Source organism: Protopterus annectens, chromosome 9.part0 (assembly GCF_019279795.1).
Source record: "Protopterus annectens isolate FY-2018-M chromosome 9.part0, PAN1.0, whole genome shotgun sequence".
NCBI classification, from domain to species: Eukaryota; Metazoa; Chordata; order Ceratodontiformes; family Protopteridae; genus Protopterus; species Protopterus annectens.
Window position 1 is genome coordinate 1,285,153,245 of NC_056743.1, and position 11,329 is coordinate 1,285,164,573.

At 38.2% G+C, this 11,329-nt stretch overlaps 1 protein-coding gene across 1 annotated transcript in view; it reads right to left on the reverse strand.

The window, feature by feature from the left end:
* Positions 1-11,329, reverse strand: part of LOC122812010 (melanin-concentrating hormone receptor 2-like) — a 454,828-nt gene that overhangs the window by 442,389 nt on the left and 1,110 nt on the right. The window contains exon 1 of the mRNA XM_044084224.1: positions 10,345-11,329. This exon is cut by the window's right edge and continues 1,110 nt beyond it. Within this exon, the coding sequence (XP_043940159.1) occupies positions 10,345-10,778 (434 nt within the window). The 5' untranslated portion in view covers positions 10,779-11,329. The remainder of the gene's footprint in view (positions 1-10,344) is intronic.

Below are 11,329 nucleotides of genomic sequence, written 5' to 3' on the forward strand. Positions count from 1 at the left end.
ACATAGTACAACTAGACAGTGCCCTGCACAACTAATGCTGGGAAGACAAATTCCAATCCCCATGCCAATGTCTGAGACAAAGTTGTTGCATGGAAGTATTCTGTATGAGGCAGTGAAACAAAATGCATGAAAACAGAGAACTAAAGCTGCATACAGATATGTAGATGGCAAGAGGCAGTCAGTCTGCTCCTTGTCTGACTGCTCATTTTGAGTTAGACTGGTAAAGGAAAGGGGGAAGAACAGGTATGTCTGATTACCAAATCTGAAAAACTGAGCTTGCATGTAATTCAAACTGTAGACATCATTGTACTAAAAAGAAATTGAAGACATGTCCAAGTTATTCCTGTGAAGTCAGAGCTGAGCAGACAATCTTTACCACTGAGAAAAAACTAAACGCCTCACAAGTAGGGTATGCTCGGCCAAACCATTATCTCATAAAACACCAGAGGCCAGCATACGCAACTAGCAAATACTTTTATTGAAAAATGGATGTCAATAAGACATATAATGCCGCAAAATATATCAGTTCAAACTGGTTTCGGCAATGTAGCCTTCATCAGTGATAAAGCATTATACATCCACAAAATCTCGTGAATATTTATAGATACCACCAGCAATGAAAATATGGTATGGTCCAACCCTAAGGCTGGTTTCTCATAATAATTTATATGATTTAATAAAACATATAGTGTCATTATCATGAGACAAATTCTGTTGGTTTATTAACCATCGGTTCAGACAAATTAAGGATTATGTTCATGTTGTATATTTTCATAGAACACTTTTGTGTTCAATTTTTCATTCAGGGGTCTGGGTAAAATATGGGCTATATATTGGCAAGCCATAATTTTTGTGATAAGTTGGTGGATGACTATTTAATCTATTTATGCCATAACCCATTGACATTCAGCTATATATCATACTTATGTTTTTATAACAATACTAGCCCAACTGAATGTTTATAAAGTAGACTATGTGTACATCTGATATATTCACCAGGTAGCACACTGTTGACAATCATTTAGTAATCCTTGTTTTGTTGTTTATTGTGTATGTTTATTACTTTTTATGTTTATCATTGTCATATGTTCTTATGGTTACAACATATATACATATGACATTGTTATTCACTTTTTGATAATTGTTTGTAGTATTTAGATGGTGATGACACTATATGTTTTATTAAATCATATAAATTATTATGAGAAACCAGCCTTAGGGTTGGACCATACCATATTTTCATTAGCTGGTGGTATCTATAAATATTCAGTAGATTTTGTGGATGTATAATGCTTTATCACTGATGAAGGCTACATAGCCGAAACAGGTTTGAACTGATATATTTTGTGGCATTATATGTCTTATTGACATCCATTTTTCAATAAAAGTATTTACTAGCTGCGTATGCTGGCCTCTGGTGTTTTATAATCTTTACAACTGAATCAGCAAATGCCATAACCTGGGTGATCTAAAGAAGTGGTAGGCACTGATGAGTGGATCATATTCTACCCAAAAGTAGACACGTTGCCTAATGGTGATTTATACAACCACAACATTTTGCTCAAAAGTGACGTCACTGGAGAGACGGATTAACCAGTAGTGACTTACATGTGTCACAAGTCCTTTGTGTTGTCTGCCAGTCACAGTTACTTCATGAAGGTAGGAGATAAGCCTTCCAGGGTGGTACCAAGATTTGTGATGGTTTCAGAACAGATACAAAATAAACTGGAAAATATGATTAGCAACTGTAAAAGCCTAAATATTTTCTGTATCATTGCAAAATGCAAATTGCTGTACAGTATTGTCAAATGCATTTGATACTGCATGTCTCCAAAATGAAAAATATGCGCATTGAAATGAATTAATGATCAGATTTGTACAGTATGCTACACCCCCCAAAAGAATTTCATTGCCTCCTCCTGGGAAGTGGGGTAGTATATGGTGATAACAAATCAGTACACTGATCAATACTATTAGTGATTAACTAGCTATGCCTGTGTAAAACAAAAGTGGTTTTACCCATAATGCATAGGGCAGTATTAAAGCAAATTGTTATTAATGAGTTCGCTGTGAGCCTGACAACATGTGCACAAGAAAGTGTGTAACTGGCACAGAAAACAAATGCAATGGACTAATACAAAACAATCCTTGTCTGCTAATTATCAGGTGTCCTGAAATATAGCATGCAGTATTTCACTAGGGCTCTGAGATGACTACTCTAACCACACCCAGTGCCATAAAGCCAAACTCAAAGCATTTTGCATAGACTGCATTCTGCAGTCACAAGGGTAGTGGTTGATTATAAATGAAATAATGCCGATCACTGTGGTAATAGACAGTTCATACTGAGAAAACGCTTATTAAGAAGTCATGACTGAGGTGAGGACTGTTTCAGAGGTGGAAGACTGCATTAACATTTTGTGATGAAGAGAAATCTAGAGTGTTGTGAGTTATTCCAATGTGTAGAAAATTGCTTTAAACAAACTGTTTTATGAGCAGGCATTCAAGAAACACACGCAGAAGGTATTCTCGCCACATTCTGCCTAAGACAAAGCCGTGACAATTACAGATGCTGAAATCAGGACAATTTTGCAGAAACATGAAATTTTGAGTAAACTCACATTTAGTAATGTGGCCTTCTCTCAGCATACAGTAGTTTGAAATGTATTTCTTTGAAACTATTAGAGTGAGACATTTGTGAGTTCAAGACCAAGGTGCATTGCTTTTTAAAGTTTTCTCTTTTCTCCAAATATTGCATGACTATAGAGATGCCTCTGCAAAAGCACATTTTTGATGTGTTTCATCACTCAAGTATGCAGTGGTTGGTTTTCTCTGTATTGGGGTCATATTGTTGAGATTCAAGAAATTGTGTCCTTTTCTCAGTAGAACCCCAGAATCAATGTTAAAATCTAAATTTCCATTTACTACCTGAAGTGAAGGCCTGCTGTTACAAAATGTAATTGTTTCTGTCATTCTATGTCATAGTAAGGTGTTTCAGATAGAGAATAATAATTTTCTGCAACAATTAGAGGAAAGAAAGAAACTGCTTGCGATAAAATGACACTACATTTGCCATTTCCGTGTTTTTTCCCGGGACTAATTCTCAAATAAGGACAATTCTATGAAAAGATGAAGAGATGGCAAACCTAGGTAACCCTTGTTCACTGTTCCTAATACTCCTGCCCATTCTTCATCCCTTAACTTCAGCTTGCACTTTTCTCTTCCTCTTCTTCAGTCCCTACCGCTGACAAAATTAATTTTCTTGTACCCATCACTATCTTCCTTCCTCTTCCATAAAACTAATCACTATCCGTCATCTTCTGCACTGTTTCCTTCCTTCTTCACACATATAATCATCACCATCAGTCAACACTGCTACCTGCTACACTTTTTACATTTCTCATTTTATCATTTCTCTCCTCCTCCTAACCATCCTCATGTTTACATAACTGCAGAAGCTGCACTTGATCTCCTTCTAACAAGCGTGATTAGCACACTCTCTGTGTAGTGCACTGTCCACAATATGATATACAATTCCATAGTAAGTACAGACATTTCCCAACATCAGCTGCAAATGCAAGTACAGTTTTAATCTCTGTGTGCAATCCATATACAAATAAACCATTATATACAATTCTTGAGGTCTTGTTGTATAATTATATTATTTTAATATACAGTTCTACTTACTGTTTTGTAGACTCATTTATTTAATCATGTACGCTCACCGATTTTTACAAAGCAGTTATTCAGTTTGCCCTTATTGGAATTTTATAACCATTAAAATGTTTGTATTAGATTTTTTTCCCCAGGCCTTTCCATAAACAGACTTTTATTCCATGTGGTTAAACAAGTCAACAAACAGAAAGAAAAAAGTACAACAGGACTTTAAAATTTCTTCACCCCATATTGTTGGCAAAAGTGAGACAACAACATTAATATATATTTCCCTTCCTTAAGATGTCTAGCTTATATCCCTGTTTAAGTAAAATATTTTTAGTTGTCGAGTTCTTTTCTAAACATATAATATTCTGCAAACTTTTACACAACTATGGAAAATGCTGAAATGACAACATCGGAAATGTTAGGGACAGCCAGTGAGAAAATTAAATAGGAAAGTGTGCTGCTCTATAGAATCAAGACTGTGCTGTTATCACAGTTACCCGATGACAGCACATGGGTTTTGAGACTGCAGCATTTTTATTTCATGTACTTTATTTGGTTATTTTATTCTGAGCCCTCCAACAATTTCCGAAAAATTTGACCTTGATGGGTGATGTAGAACATGTTTCTATTTTATACATCTGTTAACTGAGTAAGCCCACTGGATACAAGTGTCCTTTTTCATTGCTGACCCACGAGCACTGTCTGGTTACTGACTCAGTCACACGCTAGAGTAGATGCAAATGCAGGTGGAAAGAATCAAACACTGCACCATGGGTACAGGAAGCGGCTCACTGTTCAGCACCTTAATTCTCTATACCTACTGCCAAACATGTTGCATATATAAATTTTAACAGGGAACAAGTTGCCAGATTTACTTATATTAATTAATTAATTTATTTATTTATTTATTGCTTATCGGGAAAGTCCAACTGGCTACAAGTCCCATTTTCAGCGGAGGCCCAAACAGACTATGCTCCATTTTGCAGAATGAGTAGAAGGCAGTTACACAACATCAGTAAATGTATATACATAGACTAGTAATGCTATGTCAGTTACTCAAAAAATAATAAATGTACAAGCATAGACTAGTAAATGAACATACACAGAATTGTAATGATATGACAGGTAATGAAAACATGACAGTTAAATGGAGTACAGTAAAATATTAGCTAATATCAAACTTTTAATATGAGTCTAGTTACTTTCAAATGTAACTATTTAATTTTATGTACATTTTATGTAAATGTAGTGTATTGTTTTAAATATAAAATATGAAAGAAAATAATTTATGTGGCACAGCATACAAGAATTAATGCCCTATGAGATATCTAGATATGTCTGCAGGTAATCAGTATTGGTATGTAGATGTTTGAGACAGCTATCACTTTAGCTTAAAGAGTGACATTTGAGGAGTTTGTGGAACAGTATCATACACATAACGTCAGTTCCATTGTTTTTCAGCAGCATCTTCCTTTTTTTACAGTGATTTCCTAGCCTGAACTGCAAGGCCATGGACCGCATTATCATGGACCTTATAAACAAGGACACTGGCAACCTCCAAACACTTGATCCCACACACTTTGGTTTTGTCAAAGGGATATCATGCCTGTTAAACTTGGTCGCCTTCCTCAAAACAGCCACCAAAGCCATGGATAAGGGCAAGACAATGCACACCGCCTACTTTGACCTAGCCAAAGCCTTCAACACTATTCTCCCACTCAGGCATAATAGATAAATTATTTCAGCTAGGCATCAACCCATCTGTTACCAGATGGGTAGCTAACTGGCTCACTGATAGAACCCACTCAGTCAAAATAGGGGAAGCCACCTCTAGTAGTAGCGTACCTCAAGGATTGGTCTTGGGGCCTCTACTGTTTGGGATACACTTTTCTGAGGTGCAACCCAAAACCAGTGGTCTGTGGCTGACCAAGTCTGCAGATGACTGCAAGCTGGGCACTATCATAAATTCCCCTAGTGATGTGTACATCCTCCAAGAGGGCCTTAACCAAACTAATGACTGGTGCTAGAAGTATTGCTTCAAACTGAATGCCAAGAAAGGCATCATTATCCCCTTTGTGAAAAGTGGTGTCCCCACTAATTATCACATTAATAACAATGAACTAAGCATGCAATCAGTCATGATGGACTTGGGCATCCAGGTTGATAGCAACCTGACTTTTGACCACCATGTTGTCTCCGTTGTACAGAATGCTTTCTACATGGCCCACCTCATAAGTAAGGGTATTTCATCCAGGAACAAGGTCATAACATCACTGTACTCCTCCCTTATCAGACCCATTATCGAGTACAATGCCCCCTTCGGCATGTACCTTGCCAAGTTGATGCAGCAGCTGGAGAGACCACAGAGGTTCCTGACAAGGAAAATCCAGGTTCTCAGACACCTATTGTATACAGATAGGCTAAAAGCCCTGTCCCTCTACTCAGTCTCATACAGACTTCTTAGATGTGACCTGTGTCTGGTATACAAGGTCATCTCAGATTCAGCCTTGATGGAGTTGCTGCATGTCCATAAGTCAAACTCCACCCATGCAACCTGCACGCAAGGTCTCAACCTTATCTGTGACATTAACAGAACTTGTTGGCAGGATAGATTTGTGCCCCAACAATTCCCTTATCTGTGGAATAGACTTCCTCTCCATGTCAAGCAGAGAACCTCACTAGCTCTCTTTAATAGGAACCTGGACAACTGGATGGGAAATAGAAAATATATCTCTGGGATCCCACCTGTGTCCTTGCTGGACAGGGAAAACAGGTGCTGAACTTTTGGGAACATGGGTGAAATTCTTGGCTAGGCTTATAAAGGCCTCCGGTCCAATAGCCTAGTATCATCCTATGAACCTATGAACCTATGGCCATTTCATGAATTACGTACTTGTAACAGCTGCATTTGTGCTATCATATCAGTTCTACTACAGTTGTAAGAGTATAACAATGGTATACTGAGGCATATATTGACACTGATTTGGTTATAACACACTCTCTTACTCTATATTGCAAGCATATTTATTTTTACTTTTTTTTGGGGGGGGGGGGCGGTAAGTGAATTGGAGACCCCTGCTTCTTTATCATTTATTCCTCACTGAATCTTGTCATTACTTTAGAAGGCAGGTTTGACAGAAATTGTTGAATAATGTAGGGCCCTTATTTTTTTATACGAAGATTTTTTGACGGTCAGCATAGCACCAGGAAATTTCATAAACTCATAACTCTTTCAGTGAGGTATTACTTTCCTTTATGAGCTGTTAATGAACTGCTACATGTAATACAAGGTTTGATTCCCTAAGCCTCTATTTTCCTATTATGTGACTCTGAGCAACTCACTTAACCAGTGCTCTCTGGTCACCCCTAAAAAGGATTCATATCCAGTGCCCTTACTAGGTTAACAAATTAAAAAAAAAAGAACAGATTAAAAATTAAAAAAAAATCATCCCCCACTCAGTGACACATACGAGGTTTAGGTTTACTTGACAGAGGTAGATGTATAAGGCTATCTAGGGCTACAGAGAATGAACAACATCATAACTGGCACTGACAACAGAAATGCAACTAGGATGGGACAAAGCGGGTGGCTGCCCTGAGCATAGCTGCTAGGTGATGTAGTTGTCAGGTGCTGATGTTGTGGAATTGCAGTGCTGGCATTAATTAATGAAGTCTTGAGGATATCATTCATAAAGGAATGCCAAAACTGCATTTCTGATGATGGCTGCATTGCAGAATGGCTCAAAGTGTAGTAATAATTGTAGCAAGCTGCTCATCACATATTAGCAAGCAGCTTGCTACATAAGTAACAAGCAGAAACAGCTCTTACAGTTACTGGGAACTTTTGTTTTTCTTCTCCTCAACTTACTCAATGCATCAAGAGTTTACTGTATGGCAGTTAACTTGCACCAGCTGATGATCAGCTGTCTTTCAAGATTTCTCTGTCTAACAGTTATTTCTCTGTCATGGTTGACACTCCAGCCAACTTTCAGTGAGTGAAGCCTATTAATAAGTTTCGATCCAGTGCAGGAGAAAAACTGATTTTTCAGTGCATAAATCTGTATGTAAGCAGACTTAGCCTGGCAAGCATTATCATGGGGTCATCCTGGAACCTGGAGCAGCAGAATGAATATGACAGGTATGAATTATTGTGCATATTGTAAAAGGGCAGCAATAAGACCAAACCAAATGTCAGGGATTTCTATCCAGTGGGTGAATAATCCCGGGGGGGGGGGGCAAAGGTGATAATGTGCATCTCTCAGGTACTTGTAGGACTATGTATGTAATACTGCACACAATTAAAAGAGACTTGAGGACCTTTACTTCTTTGCAGTAAATAAAGAGCAGTAATAGTCACTGAAACAGCTAGCCGGGATGGGTAAATGGATCAAGTGGTTGATGCCAGTTCTCATTCTTTTGGAGGAGGTCATGAGTTTTTTGCTGCCACCAGAGCACTGTCTTTCATAGCTTTTGGAATAATGTCTCCATGGAGTAGGCAAACACTTAATGATATCATGCAGGGGACTATGATGGGACATAAATATAACATCATTACATGTACTCCCTCCTGGAAGTAAGTTTTTTACCTCATCCCACAAGTTTGTATTCCCTTGTATTAAAAAAAAATATTTCCTCAGTTGTTTTATGGTCCCTTCCTGAGGTCCTCCCATCCTTGATGGAATAAATGGACTGTTTGGAAAGGAATAACAGAAGGTAAGACCCCCCAAAAAACTGTTAATTAAATAAAGGGAGAAGAGCCAGGGGGCAGTATAAGTCTACAATGTATGAACGTGCAAGTATGATAGGATTAGGCTAGATATAAATTATTAGGCTGATAGGATGGATTGACTACCAGATTACGAGAACACAGCTCATTCTGGAAATTAGGAACTACTGCTACTTTGAGAGGGTGGTAGGTAAGTAGAATGAGCTGTCAAATGGGCAGTAGAAGTTATGACAACTTAGATATTATAATGCTTGGGGTCCCTGGGCTGAATGGAGAGGAAGAAGAATAGAACCTGCCCTAGACTAGCTGCAACAGTCAAGGAGACCAGGTGGTCACACTGTCTGCTTTTCACAGCATTTTGTGATATGATTTGATATGACAAAATACAGCTTATAGCTTGGTTATGAGCATCAGATTTCCCTGTTGTTTGTTTGCTTATTTATTTAATATGTGCCAAGTGTGACAGCTACTATGAGTCAAGCATTATTTCATGATAAGACTGCAGAATGATGACTGCCTTGAGCAATAGAACAAGTGCAGACAGACTGCAGCAATGGAGGTACAAGCAATTATGACAATAAAAAAAGAAAGAATGGCAGAGTCAATTACAAGTGTGATAAGCCACAGTGACAGAAATACCCAGTAAAAGGTTCAACCAGACAGCTGTGCACAGTCAATTATGCAACTTGTCAAATATATATATAAAACACAAATTGTTTTTTATTTCACTAAAAGAGAAATTCAGTACAGGCTGAAAGGTCAAAGAAAAGCAAATGGCATCTAGGACCATCAGAAACAAAGATAAAATTGCAAAAAATAGTCTGAGACAATGGTAGTTAACACTTTGGTGCACTGAGGATGAACAAAATCTTCTATTCATGTCAGGTGCAGGAAGAAAGGCAGTTGTGTTTCAGACTATGAAAAATGGGAGACAATTGTTATTAAAAAAAACTGATGGAAATGTCATTTCAGAATGGCAGAAGTAGGCAATATGACTAGCACAGCTTAAAAAGAGGAAAGCACCACCACTTGATAATTATTTTTCTTTATCTCAGGCGTCAGAGTTAACTATACCCATCTAATTGCTATATTATACTACTGAGTCCTGCTCCATTTCCCTTATTATGGTTGCTCTTCCATATGACCTGACCCTTTACTCTACAACAATAACTTTCCTAGGTGTGCAGTATGAGAAAATTCAGTCAATTACAACATAGGCAGTAGAAAACAATTACGCTACCATACAACTCATTACCTTTCTGTAAATCTCTGCTGCAGACTTTAATTTATCCCTTCTGGGAAGCTGCATCTCACATCAGATGGGGCCAGTCTTTCAGGTCTGACAGTAGATATATGACAATATTCTTAATCACAAGTGTAGCAAGATACATTCTTCAGCCCAGACTATGAGAATTTACCAGTGCTGTGTATGTTAGCATGAGCAGTTACTGAGCCCAGACCTCCTCTAATCTCAGGATGAGAACTTGTACTCACTGTTGAGGAGTTAGGTCCGATTATGAAAAACCTGCACTAGTATATTGACCCCTCTCCCCTCACAAACACATCTAGTGACACACATGCATGCACATACCGTATCTCAGAAATGGACTCTATATAAATTTGAGCTTCTCCTATGTTCCTGGGTGAATATTTAGGTTCTGGTTGTAGATCTAGCTCTCATCTATGGCTCCCTGATCTTAGTGGGTTACACAGCAAGTTTAGTGAAAATCAAATTCAGTGAGTTTTTTCTTGACTAACACTGAGGTTTATATGTTTACTATACATTTCAGGCAGCCAGTTATGTTAAGAAATTCCATGTTAATCCTACACATTTATTATTTATTTATGCAAAACCTAACAAGCAATTGCCCTAAAAGAAAAACATGTAATTTTAATCACTAGTAACCCCATCAGATCTTTCTACGATTGTCTGATTGAGCAGTCAGATATCTCACCTGTCAATGCAGAGAACAGTGACAATTGCCACACTAGTGAACTGGTTGTTAAGGTCAATGGTAGTGACAGCCCGACACAAGAACTCTCCAAACACCCATCCTTTTTCCTGTATGAGCTGGTGGATAATAAATGGCATCCCGACCAAAAACAGCAGGTCTGCTATTGCAAGGTTTAAGATATAGATATCTGATACACATTTCTGCTTACAACTCAGTACTGTACAGATGATTAATGCATTAGCCAGGACCCCACAGCTGCAGATCAGAGTGTACACAATGGGCAGCACCAGGGATGCCACAGAACTGATAGACCCTCTACCTACTGGTGATGCACTGGAATTACTCTCAACCAAGTGGGACAGTTCAGAGTTCTGGAACATCAACGACAGGTTGGAAAACACAGTCTGGGGATGCTCAGAATGCTTTTCTCCCATGTTTTTATTAAAAAGTTATTTTTGGAAACTAATTAAGGAGAACCCTTGTGATCCTTTCAGAAGACTTATTGATGCCACACTTGTATGGTACCCAAATAACTTGTGTCAATATGATCCAGACAAATTCACAATTTGCAGCATGTCTGTCTAGGAAATATCATGACAAAATGCGCTTTTCTTCCAGCAGGCACTGTAATTTTAGAAAAATATATGTTTGCCATACAAGACAATTCACTTTCAGTAATTCATTTGTTTCTTCTTGCACTTGGGGTTTCTTAAGGTAGTTCTCTGGAGGCAGCACAGGTATATGCTGAATGTGACATTAACCTGAAGTGTTGAATGGAGACAATTTCCTCTTGATTGTTTTGACAAAATCTCAGCAAGCAAAGCTTTTACAGAAGTGTCATACTTGCTGGTCCCCTAATGCAGATGCCCTTTCTGTATGCTGCTGTCGCCACGGAGACCAGCTCATTTTGCAGCATGCTCTCAGTATGCCACAGTAGAAGCATAAACGATACTCAAAACATCTATAAGTACTCTGGATAACAGAC